Here is a 25655-nt window from a genome sequence, read left to right as displayed (position 1 = left end):
TAGATTGATGTTCCTTAATTTGAATGCAGTAAATCCAGTGTAATTGTCCTTTATTCTTCTGGTCTCGTGATTTGAATGCAGCCCAAGAAGACAAACCTTTCTGTGAAGATTGTATGGAAAGATTATAAAAGTCAGCCTGTCATACTGCAGTTGGGAGGTGAGGTAGAAGAGCTGAAGAAGGAGAAGATGCTCTACCAAAAACGTGGAAGCCTCCATTTCAGGTTCAGTAGTACTATTTATTATTATCTCTGAAGAATGTTTTGGCCTAAATTTGATGTGCATCCTGATGCTCTTGGGAAATGTGGCGAAAGAGCCACATGCACAAAGCCTGTGCTTGGTCCCATCTGGGTGTCTGGTCTTGTTCAACACATCAGCTTCCTGGGCTGGTTATTTGCATCCATTAACTCTTGCCCTCTTAACTGAAATGACAGTGAACAAAGATGTCCAAGGCAACAGGCCATGGGTGCTGGCACATGTTTGTTGGCAACCCAGTCAGATGTGTTGGCTCCCTTCATGAAAACAACAAGATTGATTATGTGTCCAAACTTAGAAGTGGTGAGACATTCCAAAATCCAGATCTGATCCTCTGTGCCAACCAGATGCTTTTTTCCTAGTCCTTGGGAATAACATAGCCATAACAAAGCCAAAGGAATTCTCTTAAGACATGTAACAAATGGTCTTGTTTAGATTTTGGAATGTTTCCATTTTCTGATGAGAATGAGTGCACTGCTTCTATTGGCTGTCCCTGGAATTCCTCTCTTAATTATCCATTATCAAAACACAGCTTGAAGGCCTTGGTAAAAATGTGTACTCAGACTTGAGACATCTGGATCATCTCTGGGGACACCTCAGCTTTCTTAAGGCATAGCAGGATCACCAGGAGTGCACAGGGAGCCAATGTGCACCTGAGAGGGAGCTGAAAATCTGCAAGGTGTCTTTTCAGTGGAAAAATCTGTAGATGAAGAATGAAGAGCTGTACCAGATATCCTGACATGTATAAAGGCAGCCCAATGTCTGCTTATACAAGTTTGGTTATGTTTCCAAGGTATCTGACTAAAATAAATGTGCAGATATACTTAATAAAGTCCATCAAACATTACACTGAAGTAGTAAACCACTCCAGGGGCTGTGTAGTGGCTGAATATCTGTTGAACAGGGTTCTTGGTGTGCAGACATTGTTTCTGCAGAAGGCATGAAAAGTGGTTGAGTGACATTTTTAAACCTGCCATAAGCTTTGGGACCCTGTCCCTGTTTGAAATGAAGTCTTGGCCATGCAGGTATGTGAAATGTATGTGCTGGTTATGCATGTCAGAATTTTAGAGCATCGCCCTCTCCCATGCCATTCCAAGCCTTTCCCAAATCCAGGTTGGAAACTCCTTACACACATTACCAGAATGTCTGGTAGTTTGTATGAAGTTGTAGTTCTGCTCTGTAGTTTCTCAGAGGTCCTTGTCCTGTGTGTTTTGCTTCTGTACCTGACCCCCTCATGGCATCTGCAACTGAAATTTTGGAGTTCAAGTTGAACTCTGCATGATTTTCTTCTGTAGTTGTTTAAGATCTTCTACACTTTGTTTATTCCTTGTTTTTTTTTCCAGGCATCCTTTTAAAGTGCCCTTTCTGCAGAGCTTCCTTCTGCAGGAGACATTTACTGTTGACAAAAAGCAAAAGCACTATTTCATGGAAACAAAAGTTTTGATAAATGGGGTGGAGGAAACAGTTCAAACCCTTATCCTTGGTTACCAACCTGAAAATCCCTATGTGAGTTATCCAAGAATTTCCTTTAATCTGATATACCAAAAAAGTCAGCAAATGAGTGATTTACTGCAGATATCTTATATTCTCTGCATTTCCTCTCAAACTTTGTTTTTAGATTTGTGCTGGCCTAACTCATCCTTATAACCACAGGCTGTTCCCCAAAGATGTTGAAATATGCATTTTAACCCTTAGTCATCAAAATGTGAGTAAATATCCCATTAAATTCAGTAAGAAGGAGAGATTGTTTGTTTAAACATTTTTGTGTTTTCAGATCTACATTGCTGTAGGTCTTTAGTTCCTCACCATGTAACTGCTGTATCCAGAACGTTCAGAAGGTGATTATGTGCTTGGTACCTCCTTAATTTTGCTTAATAATACGTTGCATAGCAATACATGATAATAATATTTATTATATTATTTGTAGACTATTGTTAATTAATGTAATTAATAATAACAAGTTATGGGATAGAGTGAACTCAGAGTTCTCAGCCTTTTCTAGCTGTGTCTGTTCATCTTTCTTACTAAATACAGTTATTTTTTCCTGCTTTTCTCATTTTTCATTCTGAGTCACAGTGTAATACCTCACAACTCTCATTTTTCATGACATGTAGGGATGGCTTCTCTCACCTTTCATAATGTACAGGGTTAATACTTGATGCAGTTTGTTTATCCCTGTTCCTAACCCACAGGTGAGGCGTGAGCTTGAGACTGTCTTGAAGGTGAATAAGGAAGATGTTCTCAGTTTTCTGGGGAGGTATCAAAACAAATCCAGTGAGGCTGATTTTAGACATCTTTTACATATGGATGTGACACATTCATTCGAGGTATTTGTGGTTTTCATTTTTGGCATTTTATTTTTTCTATCTTGGTGACTGTTTTACTGTATTGTATTTAAAATGATAACTGTTTGATGCTGGTAAATGTCCTAGTTCAATCAAGTCCTGGCCCTGACAAAGACCTAAGTACCTCAGCAGATTAAATAATAATCTTTATCAATAATATCTTGTAAGAAACACACTGACCTTTTGTTTTCATACTTTTTTACTGCATTTGCTTTATTTTTCAGTATCTTTGGATAAAATTGGTAAAATTTTACACACACATTTGCTTATATGCATCCTCCACTTAATGCTAGAAGTTCAGACAGAGGCAGCTGGTGGGAATGCAGTGATGTGTTCTGATGTTTCACTCTGTCCAATAGCTTGAGTTTCCACAAGCACTGGGCCTCAGTGGGGAGCTGTTTTCCAGGCAGCCCGAGCTGGAACACTTGGACTGTGGTGTGAGTGTAAAGGCCACCATCAACAAGAACGTGTCTGCACAGGTCAGTTCCCTGGTTGTTACAGGCTTGTTGTTTGGGCTTGGAGCTGTTGCAGTCCATGCACTCAGAGCTGTGCTGAGTCTCCTGTCACATGCAGGAGGGACACATGGCAGCCTGGCAGCTGTTCAGCTTCTCACTGTCAATGCCTTTGCAGCTGCTTTTCAGCATTGGAACACAAACGTGTGGGGATACTACCAAGTTGGTCAACTCAATGACTCCAGTGGAGAGCTACAAACTGTTGGGGAAACAGCTAACTTTGGATGGTTAGAGTTTGTTCGGGCTACATGGATACATGTGGCTGCAATAGGTGGCTTGTATTTTGGCTGAAATTCAGAAAACTCTAAGTCAAGTTAAATTGTACTTAGTTCAGTGGAGTTCACAAATTTTACTGAAGCATGGAGACAGGGTAGAGATAAAGACAGGGAGATCACTTACCCTTTACCTCCACAGAGAAAACTCCACTTGGGTAATATTAATTTAATTTATTATCAAATAATATTAGAGTTAGATGGTGAGGGACAAGGATGAAAAATAAAACCTGCTTTCCCCCTCTGCTCCCCTCCCTGCTTTCGCCCAGACCCAGCTTGTTATTTGCAGTCTCATTGCTCAAACTGATGTTCCAGTATTCTGTATTACAATTTGAGACTCTTAATGTCCTGCTCTTCTTTCTCTGTGTGTGCAGGCCCAGGCAGCCCTGAGGAGTTATGGTGAGAGCAATTTCAATGGCTCTCTTCACCTTCACTCCAGTGGAAGGGACGTGCTGATGCTGGAGGTGGATGTGAACAATGAAAACAGGAAGAGTGGCAGAGCTGTTGAACTGAGGGCTTTTCTCCATCAGGCAATCCTGACAAACCCAGCATCAATACAGTTGCAGCTCATGGGCAAAATATTTCCATCAAGGTAGAGGAATCAAAGTCTTGGTTAACTGAGGAACTGAAGAGTGTTCACTCTGGAACAAGTGCTCAGAAAACTGTGGAGTCTCCGTAGCTGGAGATACTCCAAACTTGGCCACACACACTCCTGAGCATCCTGCTCTCACTCATCCTGCTTTGAGTGAGACAAGGGGTGCCTTGCTGATCATGGATTAAGCATAATAATATCTTAGTTGCAATTTCTGTCTCTGTCTTTTTAGACTTCTGTTATCTTCTGAGTTGAAGCTTAATGAAAATAGGCTTCACATGGAGTTCATGGGAGCCAGGGAGCAGAAAGCTGGTTTTGCTTTGTCTCTAAATGGAAGAGTCCAACACACATTTGCTGGATTAAAGGCCATACCTCATCTTCTTTCTCTGAATGGATTACTGAAGTGCAAAACCAACGTTCATGATGGTACTCTCTTACTTTGTGCTTGTTGCTGTTCTGCAGCCCTTCAAGGAAGCTTCTTAATGTATTCCTTACTGAACTGCACAATGCATCCAGCTCTGGGGCAAACTAGTGGGTGGCTTCTTTCCTGTGCCAGTCTTCTGAAATGGCAGGGACTGACCTGAGGCTCTTACTCCTCTGAATGGCTCCTTGGGAGGAGTAGGTCACTGCAGAGCTTTAGAGAGATTGTTTAGCCTGGAGTTGCACAAGTAGCAGGTCACAGCCCCTCTGTAAATGGGCCTTCAGTGTAGTCTGTGGCCTAAAGGCATGAGAATTTTGGTCAATAAAGAGAAACAGCTGCCAGAAATACCATTATGTACTTCTACTAGTAGAGAAACTCTCAACAATAATCTGATTTGCTCTCTGTATTAGGCAAAAGGATCTGATATAACAAATGGAAATTCATCTACCTCCTCCTGGTATTAAATTAATTATTATTTTTCTTGTTGCTTCTAGAATTGTGGTTATTTCTGTCCCAAAGGACTCTCCTCACAGTAATAATTTCTACCTGTTACAGGTACCATCAGTGTGATGGTCAACAAAACACTGTATGGACTCCATGTGAGGAACAGGAGCATGTTTGGGAACAGCACTGTACACAACATCACTGTGGCCGTGTTCCAGAACGGCAGTCAGGCAGTGCCAGGGCAGGCAAGGCTGAAGGGACACCTGGAGCTGAGGGAAGAGATGAAGAGGGGGCTGGCTACCTTCCAGGTGGATGAGAAGGCTCTTTCCATGGACTTTTCCAATACCATGAGTCGTGGGCACAGCAGAGTCAGTGGCACTTTCACACATAATATTGACTTCCTGGAAAATGCAGGTAGGAAGAAAACTCTGCCTTGAGTGTGTGGTGTGGCAAGGTGAATTTATCTATGTGTCTGCAGACCAGTGGAAATAGATGAGCTGCTTTTGGTCACAGCAAACCAAATGTGATCCAGGCTTAGCAGCATTCTTGTTAATATTCTTGAGAAAATACAATAAAATGGGCACAGAACTAGTTCAAAGGATTTTAAAATGCTTCAGAGTAAATTATTTCTGTCTTGTAGCTCTGTATTCCTGCAAGCTGATCAGTTCCTCTATATGTAGTTTTATGCAAACCCTAAGCAAAGCCATGGGTTTTCATGAGCTGGAGTTATCAGTAATTTTGAATGAGTAATTGCCATTGTCCCTTTGGACTAAAGAAATCTGTCCTGAAAATTTTTAATGGCTGACTACTGGAGTCAGACAAAATACCCATTGATATCCTTTAAGTAAAGAAAAATCCTTGACTTCCAAAGTGCATGCCACATTTTAATTTGGCAATCCCTTTTCAGTATGATTTTCAGAGGGTAGGAAATATCTTTCTATAAATATCAGTAAGTGCAGCTAGTGGGATGACCCCATTTTATAGAAAGGTGTGTGTTTCCTCATGAAAAACTAGAGAAAGCTTCTTTTGTTCTGTAATACATCTTCTCTGTATTTTATAATGAGAACCCAGAAGTGCTGTTGCTTTTGCTTCCTTCCATGTCAATAGGATTGCCATTGGATGGCCTTGTTACTGCCACATGTGAGTGTGGCACAGGAAACCACAGCATTGCTGTAGCCTTGCAGAGTGGCAGGGAAGGGATTGCTGCTGTGTTTGCAGGGCACAGACTGGCCACAGAGCCTTCCAAAGCCCAGCTCTCTGTGAGCTTAAAGCACAACATCTCAAAGATAAAGGAGCATGGGATCCCTTTTATTGTAGAAGCTGCTGGCTATTACGAGGTAAGAAAAGTTCTGCCTGTGATTTAATTTCTGGCAGAACAATGTCTAATAACTGTAGGCTTTGCCTTTGTACTATACATATTTATTTTTAAAGCTGATGCCTTTTTGAGAGGTACTACAGTACTGTGTGAAAGGTGTTTTCTTGCTTCTTGCATGCTCTGTACCTGCCATCTGCAGTCTTGGAGCTGAATCCAGACTAAATGAGATGCTGCATTCAGTTCTCATTTAAGTGAAGTGCTACAATGAGATGTCTTGTCCTGTTTTATTTTTCCCCTACAAATGGGAAGTGGAGCAGCCGGCCTGAGGTGTGCAGCCATCAGTGAGCCAAGGTGCTGCATTGCACCTGGGACTGGATTTAACTCATCCTAGTGCCATGTTTTGCATGTCTGCTAAAGAGTAGGAGTGTTTAACCAGTGTTTCCATTTTGGAGATTTCTTCCCACAGAAGCACTGTGGACCATCATTCCTGGAACAGCGTTGCTTGGCCCCTGTTCTCTCTCTCTGCATTTCTGCTATAGGTCTGTGAACAACATACAGCTCTTGTGCATCCCAAATTAGCTTTCCATAAAAGGAGGGTTCAGATTTTTTGCTGGTTCTAACGCAGGCTGCAAGTCTCAAGTCTCTAACATACTAATACTTGGGTGGGTTCAACCGCTGCAGTGTGGTGAGACACAAAGGTGTGTGGAGAAGGAATTCCAAACAGTTCCTTTGCCCTGCTTTTTAGTCATTTCACTGTTTTAATTGTGTTTGCCTGAGGACTTATTTTGGCACCAAAAGGAATTATTGGTACACTGCAATCAGGTCTTGCATAACGGTACAATCTCTACTTGAAGTGAAGCCACGTGGATGAATTTGCACTTTTATTTCCCCAGTGCTGTTGCCCTGACACAGACTGTGACGTTTACCCACAGTGACCCAGACTCTGCCTTGCCAGTTGTTGCTGGGATGTTTGTTTCTTTCCATAATTTGGTTTCTTTTGTGCATAGAATCTCACCACAAAGATTGCTGCAGGGATAACAACCACAGTGGAGATGGAACAGCTCAAAATTGAAATAGAGAAGAAAACCACTAGCAGTGCTATGGAAGTTTCTCTTTCACTTCACCACGATGTGGGAGGACTGATGGACATTGTTCCACATGTACTGGAGGTTTGCAGAAATCCTGCCATATCTATTCTGATGTATTTGATGTGGTGTATTTGAATGTTTCACATCTCTGTTGTTCAGATGTACCCTGGAGGCCAAGCTTGCAGCTCAGAGGGAAGAGAGAATTTTGTCAAACAAGGCCAGTAGCAAGTACACAAAGCCTAAAAATTGTTTGCTTAGCAATTAAAGAGCAGGTTTTCAAGATGTGGTGGGTAAGAAAACATTTGTGTCATGAAACTGGTGTAGGTGTTTGCCCAGGTACAATAACTTGCAGTCCCAGCTTTTCCATCTTACTGCTTGCTTTCTATCCTACTATTTGAAGATATTTTTCTGTCTTTACCTATGCTGATAATATTTGGACATAATAGTGCAAAATTAGAGACATGATATATCCTCAGATCTACTAAACTGTTTATACTGTTGAAAATGAACTCTAATCTTAAAGCTCTGTTTTGGCATCTTCATCAGTTTTATCCTTTAGCCTTGTACCTCCCTCCTTTGAATTTTCGTCCTCTCTGCTTTTCTTTGTGCTCTGAATGTGCTGTGTTGGTAATGCCAACAGGTTGCTTGCAGTGGAGGATCTGCTAACAAACAACTTTCTGGCCTTTGCAATGCTGCAGTTGCATTTCATCGTTTTGAGGTACTGTCTTAATTTATAAACTCTGCTGTCAATAACATAATGTTGTTAACTACCCCTCAGGGAATCTAAGTACTGAAAGGTGTCCTAGCCAGCTCAAACCCATTTCTGTGTGTGGAATTTTTGCATGCACTTTCAGATGTTTTCATTCCCATAATATTCACAGATTCAAATGGGTTGTAGCTGTTCAAAAACTGTTTTAGCTGAATTCTCCAACCTGCATCTTCTTCCAGTCAGAACTGAGCCGGGTATACACAGTCATGTCCTGTTACTGAGCAGCCAACCTGAAACTGGAACTGGGCAAGGGAGCAAGGAGGCATAAGCTGAGAATTTCACAGTTTACTCCTTCTTACTCTAATTTCTGCTCTGTCTAGCTAACCATTTGTTTGTGAAAGTCCCTGTGCCTCTTGAACTGTTCAATAGATATACATCTTGTAAGGGGATGTGTTCTTAAGGATGTGTTAAAAGTGTCTTCTGTGAGTGACACTATAGAAGGTTGCATTTGTCTGCATAGACAGTAATCACAGAGACTCTCATTCCTCTGTGTGTGTTCTAATGCAAAAAAAAAAAAAGAGACAAATGCACTTTAGTTCTTCCCTCATGTAACATGGGACAATATGCATAACACTTGTGGCTCCTGTTGAGGTCTGAGGGGAATTTAACAAAATACCACAGTGCTAGAGCCCAATTCGCTTTTTGTAAAAACCAGAAGTGATGCTAGGAAAAGCAATAGCAGTTGATTTTTCTGGTATTAGTAATTGTTTTAACAGACCAGTGGATTTGGGGTTTTCCCCTATTATTTCTATTACGGAACTCTAAAATAAATATTTTAGGCCATTGCCCCTTCTGTTTAGGCATTTATAAACATGTGGGATAAATACAAAATGGTGTCAGGAAATCATTCTCTTCTAGTAACATGAACATTTAAAAACAGTGTGTGGCCTCACAAGAAAGCAGACTTGACAACAGTTTTCTGTAATTTTTAGGCTCCAGCAAGAGTTTCACTGAATGGGACAATATCTGCCAGCAACTTTACTGTCATGCTCTTTGGACACGTTTCCTTCCATGACACATTTGCCTGCCTGCAGTTCTCTGCCACCACTGACACCCAACCTCAGCTAGAAATTGAATTCCAGCATTCTTTGCCTTCACTGCATTCTCTGGGCATTGCCAGAGAGAACCAAGTGAAGGTGTCAGCCATGAGGAGTGACAAGTACCAGGGCACCCTTGGTGTTGTCCTTGGGCCTTGCAGTTTGAAGGCTGAGGGAGAAGTTGGCCTGGCCAGCAATGAAACACAGTGGGTACTCACTGTTCAAAACAAGTGTGTCAGTCTAGAGGTAAGCCAGGGTTGTTTTCTGCATTGCCTTGTAGCCTGTGTATTCCAGATCATTATGAGTCACAGAGAACTGTCTCCTGACACCCTTATTTATGGACAGGACAATTTTGGCCATTAAAGTTGTTTTGGCAGAGAAATGAGTCAGAGCACTTGTGGAGGAAGTGTATTTAAAGATGTGAATTTGAAGTCATGCAATGGTTTATGTCAATGCTGTCGCCATAAAGTAGTTGTTTAATAATAACATTTTAATTAAAACAAACTTATATCCTAGAGTCTAGTGAAAAGCATATCCTTTCTGTTGGAAATCTGGGAGGTGTTTTGGGGGTTAAGATTTTTTTCTTCTACATTACTTATGAAAAGGTTGTTGTTGGATTTATTCCCCAATTTTTTTTCCTGTTGTTTTACAGAGAAATCAGAAATTTCTTCATGAAACAAGCTGTCTTGTGGATGGTCCTTTCCAAAAGCAGATTGTTTCAGAAAGAAATGCTTTCTCAAAAATTAGGAACAAATTAGGAAGGCAGTTGCTTTACCTTGTGTGTTTTAAATAGTATAATCTTTTCTGTTGCAGGGGATGGGATTGCCTCGTGCTGTAGTCTTTGGGGGCTCATTTCAACAGAACCTCTGCAACGTGGGCTTGCTAATGAACCTGCAGTGTGATGGCAGAACAGCTGATGTGCAGATAGACACCTCCTGCCAGCAGGAATATGCACTCCAAGGGGTGCTCAGGCACTCCCTGCCCTGGCTCAGGCAGCTTGGGCTCCCTTTCGAAAACTCTGTCTTGTTCTCTGCAGCCACAGACTCCAGCACAGAGGGCATTGTGCTGCTGCAGGCTGGCACGTGCAGACTGAAGGCTCGAGGAGATCTCTTCATCCAGAATAAAGCTGAATGGACACTGGAAACAGAAACAGAGTGTCAACTTCTGCAGGTGGGTCTTGGAGGCTTTTAAAGAGAGTTTGGGGATCAAGTGCAGGCCATGTAAGGTTTTAGCTAAAATAAGTGTTGGAAGGCACTCCAAAGGCACATGTGTCTCACACATCAGGCAAAGAAGGTGTCTCATACATCCTGCCCACAGGTGTTCTCTGCAGACCGGCATCAATTCCCTCCGTGCTTGTGTTGCCTTCACAGCCCGAGAGTGCCCCCTAAGGCTGAACATCAGCATTGGTTTGAACTCTTGTCAAAATACATTCCCACGTCTGTCTGCTTTTATCAAAGTAGAAGTTATGAAATTTCCTTGGGTTTTCCACGTAGTCTCACTGACTGTACATTACAAAGGATGACCATTGCAAAATCAGTGATTTTTCTAGATGCTCATAGGCATTTATGTTTGCTTTCAAATCCCTAAATTGAGTAACTTCCTCAGCTACAAAGTAGCAATATAAAAACAAGTGTATTCCATCCATAGTGAAGAGGGAATGAAAACCTCTTAAAGTATTAATAAAAGTAGAAATTTTTGTGTTTTTGCAAATCCTTTGCAAGAATGATCAGAAACATTTCATTGGGGATGTTACACAAGACAAGCTTGAAGCTTTAGTATTAAAAAAAAATCTTGTGCCATGAGGTGCAACAATGTCTGTTAGGCTTTTTTTTTTTTTTTTGTGGGTTAATTTGGAAATTGAGATTAGTCTGGTCTGAATGAAGCAGGGGATGTTCAGTAAACTTTACCACTCTGAAGGAACAGGCATTTTGTACTTTTGGAAAACTTTGTAAAGAGGTAAAGATACAGAAGTTGTAAATTCTGCAGGACAGTCCTAAAATCTTCCATCAGGCCTCATTCAGGCAAAATCATGATTTTTTTGAGAGCGAGAAAAATGGCAGCACAGCATGTAGGTTTTGTCTCATACTGTAACATAAAATCTCCATTTTTGTATTCTGAAGGGAGAAGAAAAAAGACTTAATACCTGTATTAAAGTGTATGTATATTCCAAAGGTAATTTTTTTGTTTTACATCTCGATAGGATCTCCATTTCCCAACTCAGTCCCAGCTCACAGGATCCATCCAGAAAGACAAGTGCCAGGCAGAGCTTCTGGCTGTGCTGGAAACCGGAGGCAACACTGCCCATCTGGAAGTGAGGGCAGAGTGCAAGCCAAAGATGGCACTGGAGATGCAGTTCAGGCATGACCTGCCCCAGTTGGGGCAAATCCCAAGGGAAAATGCGCTGTCCATCACAGCACGGAAACAGCTGAAATACCTCCTTGTAATAGGAATGAAAGTGGGTGCTTGTGAGCTCCACATGAATGGGGACTTTGACCCTGAAAAGATGCTTCAGTGGAAAATGCTTATAGAAAATAAATGCCAAACAATTCAGGTATTAAGAAACATTTAGTGCTTTACTACTGAATATATACCAAAGCAGGGTCTTTGTATCTACCAAAGTCAAAAGATAATAGTTTAAGGGTTTCAGTGGTAGCAGAGAAAAAAGAAAAACTTCTTTTAATGTTACATCTTACTTTTGGAGCCAGTCATTCACTGCATTTTCATATGATATAAGCCAAATTTTCTATAAGTACCTACAGTTAATGGACTTGTACTAGCTCTGATGGGGTTTTTTTAAGCATAGTTGAGAATTCTGCAGGGCTTTAATCTTCAGAAGCAGAGTATTCGAAGTTGGCTTTATCAGTGGTTACAGTTTCTCAGCAGCCTGACAACCAAACTACATGAAGTAAATAGATAATCTTTAAGTCAGAAAACTGAGTGTATGGATAGTTTGAGAGAGGTGTTACCACAATGATCTGTGCATTCATTGTGCTAGTCAGGGCTAATATGAATATACAGAGATGAGATTCACCTGCCCTCTTCCAAAAACAGAGCTGCCACAAGAAACCTACGTATATTGTTTGGTTTCACTGCTTTATGGGTAGAAAAGTAATTGAGTTTTCACTTAGGAAGAGCTGCCACATTGTGCTGTGTTCTGTTTACACTGGCTCATTTATCAAAAAACATCAGACATATTCAAAATAAAGACAAAGTGGATAAAATGTAATAAGAAGCTTCAAGATTTCTGAAACATCCTGTGGCTGCTTGATTTTACAGCTAGATGCTATTAAGGATTAAAAGTTTGAGGTATATAGTGTGTATGTGGGTGAGTGTAAAAGTGGTGAATCCTTTTTAAATTTTTTTTTCTTTCACAGGATCTTGGAGCACCAGTGAAAATTGATGGTTCAGGCTACATTTTGATGGATAAAATGAACCTGGATTCACAGACATTGATCACTGTTGATGAAAGTAAATTCCAAGGACTCCTTATAGTAAAAGTCACTGATGTAAGTATGCTGAGAGCTGTTAGACTGCACCTACAAAGTACTGAGTAACATACCTAGACTATTTTATTGGAAACAAATGGTCAACTTTTAGCAATAAATGCCAGAATAAAAATAAAATAATAAAATCTTTGAAAATCTGGCACCTGTAATGTGCAGTAACAAAAATATAGGATAATAGGATACAGGCTCTGGCACTTCCTGGATCATTTCCTTGTTATGCTCTTTGTCTGTAAAGTTTTCTTGTTTGTATTGTACTATTTGATGTTCCTTGTGTCACTGTGCCGTACGTTGCAAAATTATAGGTATTATTTGATTAACTGAGACACTGCTGTTTGTTTAAGTACAACAGTAGCACAAGACAGGCTGGGAATCTCTTGCTTTCCTGTTGGCAGCTGCAAGTTTGGCTTTTCTTGTCCTCAGTGCAGGAGAGTAGAGAACACACACACCAGAATTGTTCTTTGTGATCATTCACTTCTTGTCAAACTGGTAATTTCTGTGTTTCTGCCATAGAAAAACAAAATAGCTACTGGGAGTTCTTTCCCACCAGAGAGAAACATTTATACCATTTTTCTTTTGAGCTGAAACATATATACCAATTTTTTAATCCTACTTAGGCTTGATTTCTTTTTTTCTCTTTCCCCATGTAATTTAATTTCCCTGCATTCAACACAATTTATTTAATTTAATATGAAATGTAGGACACACAGATTTGTTACATTTCTGGTTTGAGCTCTGTGTTGCAGCAAGCTTTGGGTTCTACATGTGCTTTGCTATCTATGCTGTGAAATGTTAACAGGAAAGGCAAGAGCTGGATGCAGTGCTAACCCATAACATTCAAGGAGCTGCTGACATGGGCATTCCTATGAAGATGTTAATTGATGTGGTATCAGAAAAAAACAGCAACTTCTATAAAAGATTTATTCATTTCTGTGTGAACAACAAGCAAGTAAGTGCCTCCTCCATATTAGCAAGATGTGAAATAGAGGCTGAAGTGAGCTAATTGATTTGGTAAATACTGTTTCTCCATTTGAAATAGCTGTGCATGAGGCCCCTGTAGGAATACTCTGCAGGGGCTGGTTTGGTGTTAAAGGCTTGAGTTAAATGAAGGCAGTATCTTTCAGCCACTCTTCCTGTGCAATCCCTCCTACAAACAAGTAGGACATCAGCAATGATCCATGATTCCCATTTGCAAATTGTATCCAACCTTTCTTATCAGTTCTCTTCAGTGGTGCAGCATAGTCCCTTTTACAGTACAAAGTTGTGACACATAAAAATTAGACAATTCTTCAGCATAAAGTTTTCATAGTTTTCACAATTGTACTCTAATGTGTAATTAGTACAGTAATTACAATTAATCAGGGCAGTATCAGTATCAGTGGTGTGCCATAGTTAACTTCTGTCATATTCACTTGAACTGACCAGATTACAGAAGAACTGAACTTTGTCCAGAAGTTGGATGTTGTGTCTCTTAACTACAAACTCACCCATAACATGGAGGCACTGAAGGCTTTGCAAATAAAAGACAGGATGGAGATGCAGGTGAGTTGGGAGGCAATGGCAGGAGACAGGAGTGCAGCCTGAACTGTGCCCAGGGGGAAGCAGTGGCTGGAGGACGGCAAAGGGCAGTGGGGTACGTGGGATGGCACACTTTGGTTGTTGGGGTGAAGAGCAGAGTCCAGCTGCTCACATTGTCCCTGAGGGGCCATGGCTGCTCACATTGTCCCTGAGGGGACTCCAGAAGCTCAGTCTGTTCCTGAAGGGTTGGCAGAACAGCTTCCTAGAGCAGAACTTCCATGGGACTGAGAGGCTGGAGGCTGCTCCTGCTGTGTGAGCAGCCCAGCTCCTGTGCCTGTGTGCCCGGCAGAGCTGCTCTGTCCCTTGGACACACTGGGCAGGTGACTCCTGATGGCATTGCACTGTTTACATTCCAAATGGTATTTTCCTCCCACACTCTGATTACTGGGCACAATTTTTTGTCTGAGAAACACAAGCCTACAACACAACACAGTCTATTGGTCATGTAACTGCTTGAATAGCATTAAGGCATGGCCATGCTGGAGAATACATGTTAAAATGTTGAATTTAAAAATAAAAGGGACAGCTGTAACTATATTGTGTTACATGATTAATTATACATGATTAATTTCTTTGACAGATGTTTGAGATGATACTGCCTCAACCAAAGAAAGAACCCTGACCAACAGGAGCCTTAACTTTTACTAAACTGTCTTTTCACAATTTGCTTTTGTTGCACACAGGCTATCTTGAACCTGGAAGTGACCAAGAACTTTAGGCTGAAAGTGCTTTATGGCGCTTCCCTGATAGTTCTTGAAGGACAAATCCAGGAGTTTGAAACAAGTACCAACATAACAGGGAATTTCCATCACACTTTGCCATGGCTGCTACAAGCCAGAGTCCCACCATCTTTACAGGTAGTTTTGATTTGGCTTTTTGGTTTTTTTTTTACAATTATTGTCCCATATTACGATGTAATAGCCCACAGCTTGAATGAAAACTACCATTTTGTGAGGTACAGGATGGAAGCTGAGATTTTCTGATAATTAAAAACTATGGACAGCTAAAACCTGAACTACTGAAAGAGAAAATTTCTTACTGATTGCTTTCTGAATGAGAGTATTCTGTTCTGATCAGTGTTAGTACAGTGGTGAGTATTGTTGATATTGTAACTCCACAGGAGAGCAGCTTCATCACACCACACCAGGGGCTGGAATATTGCTCTTATGCTCCTTACTGGGAATATTATACTTAAAGAAGTACTTCTTTGGCTGCTATTTTCAGGGAAGCATTGGAGCACCTATTACCTGGTAAATATTGTCAGTAGGCATGGATCAAGTGTCATTCATATAAAGGGAGTCATGTGTTTGTGGGATAAAAGATAACCTAATGAGAATTTGACATAGATCAATGAGGCTGGCAGGGTTTGAAACTCAGTTGAATGGACTTTGTCCTGGAAAGTCATAGATGATTAATGAAAGGCTAAGATATGTTTTGTTAATGGATAGATTTTTAACAGAAGTACAGACTAGAGAGAACTTTCTTTCACTTCCATTTGTCTCCTGTTTTAAAATTAAATAGTATTTAAATGTTGTTTGCAGAACTTATGTCTACATGTCATTTTTTAGATAGATGTGGTTGTTCAAGGGAGAAACACGACTCAAGAGAGATATGTGCATATTGCAGCTGGAGAAACATCAATCACATACATAATAAACTCCTATTATGTGGGTGACCACATCGATATCTTCTGCCAAAGTACACATAGTAGTGAGGTACTGCAAACATCTGGTTATCCTAAGGCAGTCAACTTGATTCTCAGTTTACAGAAATCAGGTAGGTCGCTGCCAACCCTGGCAGGTTTTTTGTTCTTTAATAGCTCTCTGAGGTGTTTCAACTGTTCCTTAAACAGCTACAGACTGACTAAGACCTAAAAAGTGGCTTCCTCTTGTTTGTGAGTAAAACTGTCATTCTGAAACTGCACCTGTGATTAGTTACATTACATTTGGTTTTTTAGCTCCAGTAAAGATCTCATGTGGTACAACACCTGGTAAAACAGGTTATCCCTAAGATACTTACTGGCATAAATTTAGATTCCAATATCACACAAAAACCCCGCGGGTAGAGAGCACAAAAAAGTGAATTCCAGTGTAGTTTAAAGTAGTCTGTGAAATAATTCTAAATGTTTTTTGTTGTCTGAACTGTGGAGAGGGGGCACACCCATCCTGGTGGAGCCAGGCTGCCATCAAAGCTTGGCCTGCCATAAATCCTCCCTGCGTCTCTCTCAACTGCAGATTTGCATTGTGGTCTATGAGTTTGTCTTCTCCATAAAGAGTCTGGGGGTTTCACATCTCTCATCTCACTTTTGTCATCCAGCAGTCTGTATTTTGTTCTTCAAAAATGAAAAGCTTGTAGGAAAGTGGGGGAAGGGTCTGCAAGTCATGTTTGAGCTGTAGCTGGAAGCAGAGGAGTCACTAGAGGTCAGAAGAGCTCAAAGCTCTTCTCTAGAAGTGGCAGCTGCTCTGCACTCTCTGAGAATAGTCAGCTCTGCTGCAAAAACACGTGACTGATGGGAACTGCCCTGACACTGAACACCTGTACCTGTGTGCACCAGCTCTATTACCTCAAGACTTTGTATGGTCAAAGTTGAGGAACACCCAGAAAGACTCTACACTCCTCCAACCACAGGCCAAAGCTTTGTAATCTTGAATGATGACCCAAAAACTGGCTGGATTGATTTTATGCAGGCAGTACTGAAATTCCTCCAAAATGAGCCACTCAAATTGACATTATTCTGTTCTTTCTATACAGAAAACAAAGCCAAGACTATCTGTGAAATCCAATATGATGAGAAAGATATAACTGTGACTGTGGATGTTAGCACAGACTTTCAGCTCTTTGGTGTATTTGTATTTATGGCAGAGGTGAAGCATTCAATATCACTTCTCCATCACCTGGGACTCCCCTTCTTTCTTAAGGTAATGCATCAGAGATCTGTTGCTGTGCTTTGAGTAGAGCTGCCATCTGAGTTACTTGCATGAATCCAGAGCACTCCCCGTGGTGTCAGGGACATTACTCCAGGTTTATACAAGTGGAGATGAGAGATGACTTTCCGAGATTTTCCTGAATCCTCATTTACCCTAAGACACAGCTAGCGGTCTGTTTCCAAAGAAACTGGTCAGGTACCCGAAATTCCCAGTTTCAGGGTTCATCATTTAAGGAAGGCACACATTTCCTGTCACTTCCCAGCTGGTAGAGCTCACTGAAGTAGAAAGGGCTCCTTGTAGAGAACAGCTGTCCTTCATACCTAGAGAGCCCCTTTGCTTCGTTAAACCACTTGTAACACAAACACCTAAAATGCTTCAGTATTGAATAAACAGAAGTAGATTAATATTCCCAGCTACTTGATAGGGTCAACAACAGTTGTACCTGTTTATCCCTTGGGAGAAAGAAGTATTGGCTGAAGCATCTCCTTCCCTTTTGAAGGACAGCACACACCCAAGTCATCCATCACCTTCTCCTCAAATAAAGGATATGTACTAAGGATGTGAGATTAAAGGTCGACTTTCCTGAACATAAACCTTAGATCAACATTAAACCTGCATCTTAAGTATCAGTGTTTCAAGTGAATATTTAATGCCAACATTTTATTGAAAGATATTAGATATATCCCCTGCTTCTTCCCCTTTAATATTTAGTGAAATGTCTTTTATCTTCTGAATGCTTGAGTGAAAAAAAGAAAAGGAGAGACTGTAATCCTTGAGGTGCCTCGTTCATGGATGAGGTATGAGTGTAATCATGGCACTTCAGAAATTACTGTTCCCACAGACTTTGGCAAACACAACATGTGTTGATGTTTAAGTGTCCTCATTTTCTCCAGAGGGATTCATTACCATTTTCAGGATAAAGTGGTAGATGATCCAGAAGCTGAGGGAAGAAGAAAATAGCCTGGAGCAAATGATTTGTGGAGCTCAATCTGTTTCTTAAAAAAAAGACCACAAAACTTTACAGTATATGAAAAAGGAGAGTGGGGGAGACACAATCAAGATCCAGTGGCTCTAGATTTAAACCAAGTCAGGGTACACTGAAAGTAAGGGTAATATTTATCAATAATGCAAATTAATAGCTATGGAAACATACAGAAAAAAAGGAAGACACCTCTTGAGGTTTTTGGTTTATTCCCAGAAAGCATCTAGAAGGCCTGTCTGGAAGATAAACTTCAGTCAAGATGATGGTATTGAGTGAGTGAAGAGATTGTGCTCAAGTGAGGTGAAATGTTGGGTATGTGATTTGTTTATTTGCTCCCTCCACAGATGACAATTCAGGAAATCCTGACGGAAAATGAGACTGAAGGAGCTCTGAGGCTGACCTATGAACAAAACACAAACTTCTCCTTTACCATCAGTAGGAAAAAGGACCAGCAAGGGTAAAAGAGTCATTCTGAGCACTGTAAAAATGTCATTAGGCCACTGTGATTCCATGGAAAAAAGTTACTGTTTTAATCACCAAATGACTGGTGAATGGATAACAGATCTGGGATAAGTGAGTAGTCACACCAAACAGTCTGTTTACCTCGGGAAGGTTCTGAAGAGCTGCAGAGATTCCTCTCCTCACAGCTTGGGGCATGCCTGTCTCTGTGCCTGCCCCCACAACACTGAAGTGAAATAATCCATGAAACTCCAGGTCTGAACCAGAATAGTATTTAAAAATATACCTTAACTTGACATCACTATTTAAATCTTACAACATCGTTTTGGCACAGTTGACACTTGTAGAATTATGGAGACTGGGTTTTCTAAGTTGGCATCAGTATGGCTGTACCTGCACAAAAGTGGAGGCTTTGAGGATGTTTAAGAGGTGTGATATTTTCAGCCTTGGGGTATTTCAGGTATTTCCTAAGTTTCTAGCAGAAGACCTTTGCACTGAAAAGTCTTTGAAGTTCTGTTAATTCTCAAACAATTGTAAATTCTGAGTTTGTTAACTATGGCAGTGCTTGCAAAGCCAGATACCAGAACACCTATACAATTTTTTAAAAGCTGATGCATTTGCTGTGGCAAAGTGATTCCTGGTCCAGTGGGCTCCATTGTGTCCCTGGGATGCACACACAGATTTTTCACTGAGGTCAGAGCTGGCACTTGTGTAAATGCATCAAAAACTGGGAGCTGGGTAAGTGTTCAGTGGAAGGTGCTGCCTTCTGTAACTCTGAAGGCTGTGGCAGACTCGGAGGTAACTCAGATTGTGCTGCCAGTGAGAGTGTACTTTCTGAAATATTGTTGAACAAAAGTACATTTCTTCCCTTTAGTGAAGAGTTGAATGTAAAAGCACTCCAGACTCATCCCTTCCTTCTACAGTACTTCCCCAGTGCAGCAGAACTGTCTTCTAAGGTAACTATCTGTAAGTTCTCTATCACATCCATCACTGCAAATTAGACTTGTCTACTACTTTAGTAGTCAAGCTGTATTATGTCTAGTACTAGTATCTCTGACATTTTTGTTGTTGTTGAAGATGCTCATGTTTACAAAGATGCTAGCAACACCACTCTTTCTTTTTTCCTTTTCCTTTTTTTTTTTTTTCAATTTAATGGGAATTTGTAAAAGGTAAATTATGATGTGAGTGAAGCAAAAGGCAAACTCTACCTCAGGATGGAAAAAAGGGATTTCAATGTTACAGCAAAGCTAACTTTCACTGGAACCAGCTACACTAATGCCATTGAAATAATCCAGACCATGTCCGAGGTTGGTATCATTGACTCTGGTGGCAAAGACAGGCTGGGACTGTTCTAGAGGAGGGTGTTCAGGGTGTGGCTGCCAAACAGTGAGGGTCAAACAGCTCCTGCTCTGTGAGGTGTCTTGCCCTTGATTTCTCCAGTAGGATGAGGAAACATTTGACTGTAGATTAGTTGTGTGTCCAACAGTATCAACTGGTCTTTGACTTTATACTTGTTTGCTCCTACAGATGGAGCATGTATACAGGATCTATAGAAATCAGAAAAGTAATATATTACAAACTGACCAATTGCCAACTTTTATTATATAGATACCACATATGTATTTTTCTAAATAAGGAACAAAAGACATCACAAATAGTTATTGTTGTTTGTGTTGTCTTCTGGATTTATTCTGTAAGAGTGGGACTTGATGTTGTAAGAATTATTCTGTGAGATAAAAGAGAGAAAATCAAATTGTATATTAAGCAAAGGCTATTGTAGAGGGGACACTCTGTGTTTATGTATGTTCCATTGTGGGACGAGATGATTACTGTAGACACGAAGACAAGTAGAAATGAGTAGCTGCTTATACAAGAGCAGTGGGCTTAGAGTACCATTGTACTAAACCTTTTAAAAGCACTTTCCTAAAACTGGACCCTATAAGACTTTGTAGTACCGAAATTACACTTAGGTTTTTAACTTCTCAGAGAACTTGGCATTTAATGTTTCCTCTCTTTCATTTTTAGTTAAAAACTCTTCCAAGGCAACTGGTGTTTCTGACTGTCTACCAAAAAGGCCACAGGACCCATATGCTGAGGCACATTGCTCTGTGGGATGGCAAAGAGATAAAGCTAACAGGCACTTACACTGGACTCTTCCCAAAGTTGCCTGGAGGTCATGACATTCAGGGTAGGTTTCTCCAGTCTTTTCTCAGTGGTGATAGTAAAATAAAACTACATAAATCTGATTGCAAAATGCATATTTGAAATTGCAAGTCCAAATGGTTTCAATGCTGGTTCCAGTCTAGGCCTTCTAAGATCTTATTTGCTTTAAATTCATTATAAGTCTGCTGTTAAAAAACATCCACCCCAGAAAACTGTTTCTGCTTTGTGGATATGAAACATGAAACTTAAATAAACTTTTAAAAACTGCAGTAACTTCTGTTACTCTACTGCACTGGGTACTGCAGGGAGCACTGATCACACTGGCCACTACTCTGAGGTGTTAATCCTTTCTGTTGAGGCTTTATTGTCTGAACATAGAGAAAATAGCTGCACTTACTCGTTTGGGAGTTGTAAACTGTTCCTCTTCCAGTGTAAGGTGATCTCAGCTTCAAACAGATTCTTTTCCTGACTGTTCTTGCTGGAGTTGCTTTGGGTCTTTTAGTTATTGCAGGCAATGCTGTTTAGCTGGTAGATGGAGGGTTCCTGTTTTCACTTGATTTCTTTCCACGGAGCAGAAATCAGCACACCAAAGTCCTTGTGGCTGTTGGGAAGGTGCATGTGTGTGTTTGAGCAGACATTGCTCCTCTGGGACCCAAGTATTGCCCTGCTGCCAGTGGGAGAACATCCTATGCTGCTTCTTTGTCAGAAAATGAACAGTCATGATTTGTGGTGGGGAAATCTTACTTTTTTTTTTCCCTTGTAGTGGAACTTTTCCACCCTCTCTCCATCCCTTTCCCATGGCATGCCAGGGCCAACTTACATGTGAAACACTCAGCACGCCATCACCTGGATGATCTCACTGTCATTTGGAATGAGAAGGACCAGGTACAGCAACCCAGAGCAAAGAAATGTCAGGAATATCAAGTGGTTCTTCTTTTCCTTTTTCTTTTCTTCCTTTTTTTTTTAAAGGGGATTAAGCAAGCCAGGGAATTCACATAGGAGGCAAAGCATCCTCCTTCTTGAATATATAAAAGGCTCTGACTATGAAAAATGAGCAGCTGACATTCTTGTTGGAAGCATTTTCAGGCCATACTACTTTTTTATTTGCAGTAACCCCACAGCTTGCTGCTTTGCTGCTTAACCCAAGGCAATGAAATGCACATGCTTCAAAGCACTGGGTAAAGGCCTTTGAGAGTAGGTGGAAAGAACAGTACAAATGTCATGTTTAAAGCAGTACAGGGGAAAGAAATTGAATCTAAGACAAATGAGTAAGTGTGAGCATTAATGTGAGGCTGAAAAGGATGAAGGACCCATTGCATGGGTTCCAGGCTATGTTTGCCCACACAGAAGTGTGACACGTCCCTGTACTTGGTGTTTTCAGCTTTACTGATTCAGTTGAAGTTCTTTTGTGTTTCATTCTTTCACTCTCCATTAGCAAGAATGATAAATATGGCACAGTTGAAACCAGTCTTTGACTTCTTAAAGTAAGTCAGCATTATTTTTAAAAATATAAATAGTAAAAAAGACAGAAGTAGAGGAACTTGGGGTAGGTTGATGTCCAAGTGTGGTTAAATGGGGACACTTGCTGCTGACTGTGCTGTCTGTATATGTGTGTCTGAAATGCAGCACCATGGCTGAGTACTGGGTTGTTTTCCAAATAATTGAAAGATAAAAGACAATGTGTAAAATATGTTACCATGCAGAAACATAAACGTGCCTGCAAAATGCATTAGAATCTCTTGATTTCTTTAAAAAGTGCTAAAATTCCAAAATTTTCTTTAGCAATTGTATAGAATGTATTTTTACTACTACTTAAATTACCACAACTATTTAAATGCCACCACTGTTTAAATTACCACAAAAATACTTTGCTCCCAGCACCATAACTGAATGTAGTTCCTGATGATGCAGATGTTTTTTCATGTGCTTTGACTCTGATTAAGCACCCTGTGGCAGTGCAGCCTGCAGTGCCTAAAGATGAGACCAAAATTAAGCCTCAACAAACAAGCATTTTTCACAGTTTTAGTAAAACATAGAGAATAGTTTTACTTCCAGCTGTGTCACACTGAGAATTCAAGTAGCAGAAATGTCCTCATTTGAACATTAATTTGCCTCACTACTTCAAAAAGAACTTTATTACACATAATTCATCTGAGGAAAAGGTACAGGGAAATGTTGCTGGGTGTGTGTTTGAGGGCAGTATGTGAGACGTGTTCTGTTTCACAAGTTCCTTTTACATCTGTTGATATGGATCAGATATCAGTGTCATCTTCTCTGAAGTTTGGAAGACACAGGACAATCTACAGAGCCACTGTTGCCCACCCATTTAATTACACCCTCAAGCAACTGGAGGTCCATTCCCTGTCAGAAAGAAGGGGCAGAAAGTACAACCAGCAGGTGAGATCATGAGAAAGTGCTGCAAAATACACACCTGTAATGCTGCATTTACTGTTGGTGTGCCTTTCATCTCTGAGAATTGCAGGTATCATCCTGAAAAATGTAAGGAGCACCAAGTGCTATTTTCACTTGTGTCTAAACCACCAGCACTGATTCCTTTTCTGAGTGTAACTGGTTTTGACTGACAGTCTTTTACTTTTAGCATTAACCCATTGTGGATGGTAGGAAGCCAGATGTGCACAGGGGCCAGCCTAAGCAAGGAAAATGAGGCAAATTTTCTCCACAAAGAAATGAACAAACTCCTAGTCCACACCCACAAAAAACCCCAAAATAACCACCTGCCCCCAAAGAAACCCAAACCCACAACAAAACCAAATGAGAAACCCTTTGATACCCCTGTGGAGCAAACATAAATTTTGGACTGTACAGAAAATTGCAGGAACTAGAAAGGCTTAAAATACAATTATGAGGTGCCCTTGAAAGCATATATAGGAAAAAAGAGGAGGTAGAACTTCACAAATCATCCTTCAAGATTAAAAACTGTGGTGCATTTTCTGTCTAAAGTGCACTTCAAGGATGAGGACACTCCAGTTGCTGGGGTGGAGACTTTACTCAGAGCCAGCTGTGCCAGCTGTGCAGCACTGTTGGTTCATGTGGATCCCCCTGGTGCTCACAGGTGGTTTGCACTAAGCACTCAGGAAGTCTCAGGAATCAAAGGAATAAATTCTCCTGTAGGGTCATTTTTCCAGTGCTGTCATTAATTGCTATGCATGACAGACCCCAGGCAGCTTCCAGAGAAGGGAACAAAGCTTCCCATTGCCTGGGCTGTAAAGTGCAGTTTCCCTGTGTTTGCCTCTGACCTGGAGCTTCCAGGCCACAGAGTTCTGTGGAGTTTTAACACTCACCTGCTGCAGTTTTCACTGTGGTTCTGTATTTCTGCACTGCATGGGGACCATTCTGCTGGATCCCCCTGCAGCTGGTTCTGGTGTTACTGTTGGCCAAACCCTCTCTCTGGTTGCAGCTGCAGCTGGCAGGGAATGCTGGGCAGCCTGCTGACATCCGACTGACCCTGGAGGACACATCAAAGGCGGACACCACTGCCTGGGGGGGCTGTGTGACACTCTCTGCAGGCCAGGTAGGAGTCTTGGCCTCTCAGAAGGGATGGGCTTGATTTTTTTTCTTCTGCACTTGTTACCATATGAAAGCCTTTTACTTGAAGCCAACGTTTTATGTCTCAGAGGACAAAAATAAACCCTTCTTAAAAGTTACTTATATGTGTCAATTTTTTCCTCTCTTCCAGCTTCAGAGAATACTAAGTATGGAACACCTGCAGGCATGTGGCTCTCTAGAGCAAAGACCAGCACTGTTTAATGAATATCTAGATCTGAACTGGGATGACAAAAAAATCAAGCACAATTTAACATATGAGGTAAGAGAAGGCAGTTATACCTGTTGACTCACCATTTTTATGTAAGCTGTTCTTAATAGATGATAAGTTATTTTGGTTTTAGATGTAATGTTGCATGGATTTTAAGAAAGCTTCTATAGAGTGCCATTTTTTTCGAAATATCAGTGTTTCTCTTTGAAATATTTCTCTACATAGGAAGAAAGTTAAATGTAGCAGAGTTGAGAGAAAGAGTTCTCACAAACTAGAGGCCTCACTTGTGCTCTAACTTTGCAAAACTCTTGAGTTAATTCTGTAGGACAGGAACCAGCAGCAAGGCTGATAATCCAAAACATTGCCAAGTGGAAATGTTTTGGAAATGTTACATTAAAATACTGAAGCTCCCAGAATAACAAAAGCCAGCACAGGGACAGGATGAGTGAGCACCCAGGAGTGTCTGAGATCCTGTTATCATATTTAAACTTCATTTTCTTGGTTCACTGCAGAGAAATCAATTCTTGTACCCTGATAAATTCCAGTTAGAAGCTGTTCTGGAAAATATTTTCCTGACCTCATGCACCAAACAGAAGATTCTGGGTAAAATAGAAACAAACTACTGCTCTTCCTTGGATTATTATACAAGCTTTGAGTTCTGTGACCTTCCAAATGTAAGTCTCACAAACATACTGAACCTACTTCACTTTAAATGTAATTACTGCTTTGGAGACTCAGTTTTCCTCAGCTGCAACTCTTCCTAAGAATTACTATACTTCTGCAACTTAAACAAATAAACAGTGTATTTTGATGGGTTGAGGCACAAAGGTTCTCTTTGCCACCGTAGTGTATTCTGTAGGTCCCATTATGGTTGTAAACGTTCTCACTTCCTCTATGTTCTTTCTTTCCTATTCCTCTTTCAAAGGTCTGTTAATTTCTTGTTTCTGTAGAATATCAAAACAGGCTCATAAGTGATCAAAAAGGAAACTAGAGAGGAATAAAAATGCTACCTCCCCTGTGGGTAAATGTTTACTGGTTTTTATGATTGCTCTGCTGGTAGGGATGGATTTTTGAACCTTCATTTAACCTTTATTTCTATTGCTCACATAAACTGAAGACTCATCCATGATCTTCCTTAGGTACACATTGGAACTCAGAGTTGCCTGGAGATATTCACAGCAAACACAAAACTTGGAACTTGCAGTAAATGTCTCAGTTTCC

The 25655-nt window shown here is 40.7% G+C and overlaps 1 protein-coding gene across 1 annotated transcript in view; it reads left to right on the top strand.

Annotated features, from left to right (window-relative positions):
• Positions 1–25655, top strand: part of LOC139679616 (uncharacterized) — an 80938-nt gene that overhangs the window by 41085 nt on the left and 14198 nt on the right. The window contains exons 32-59 of the mRNA XM_071571526.1: positions 82–221; positions 1596–1758; positions 1871–1957; positions 2445–2579; positions 2957–3076; positions 3756–3973; positions 4206–4399; positions 4950–5252; positions 5946–6175; positions 7161–7313; positions 8943–9293; positions 9861–10217; positions 11248–11598; positions 12422–12553; positions 13350–13499; positions 13976–14092; positions 14812–14985; positions 15697–15904; positions 16880–17046; positions 18382–18494; positions 19371–19452; positions 19666–19803; positions 20522–20684; positions 21423–21569; positions 22860–23056; positions 24078–24191; positions 24357–24485; positions 24947–25108. Of these exons, the coding sequence (XP_071427627.1) occupies positions 82–221; positions 1596–1758; positions 1871–1957; positions 2445–2579; positions 2957–3076; positions 3756–3973; positions 4206–4399; positions 4950–5252; positions 5946–6175; positions 7161–7313; positions 8943–9293; positions 9861–10217; positions 11248–11598; positions 12422–12553; positions 13350–13499; positions 13976–14092; positions 14812–14985; positions 15697–15904; positions 16880–17046; positions 18382–18494; positions 19371–19452; positions 19666–19803; positions 20522–20684; positions 21423–21569; positions 22860–23056; positions 24078–24191; positions 24357–24485; positions 24947–25108 (4995 nt within the window). The remainder of the gene's footprint in view (positions 1–81; positions 222–1595; positions 1759–1870; positions 1958–2444; positions 2580–2956; positions 3077–3755; positions 3974–4205; positions 4400–4949; positions 5253–5945; positions 6176–7160; positions 7314–8942; positions 9294–9860; positions 10218–11247; positions 11599–12421; positions 12554–13349; positions 13500–13975; positions 14093–14811; positions 14986–15696; positions 15905–16879; positions 17047–18381; positions 18495–19370; positions 19453–19665; positions 19804–20521; positions 20685–21422; positions 21570–22859; positions 23057–24077; positions 24192–24356; positions 24486–24946; positions 25109–25655) is intronic.

This window comes from Pithys albifrons, chromosome 16, assembly GCF_047495875.1.
Source record: "Pithys albifrons albifrons isolate INPA30051 chromosome 16, PitAlb_v1, whole genome shotgun sequence".
Lineage (NCBI taxonomy): Eukaryota > Metazoa > Chordata > Aves > Passeriformes > Thamnophilidae > Pithys > Pithys albifrons.
This window is presented reverse-complemented; position numbering and strand designations above follow the sequence as displayed.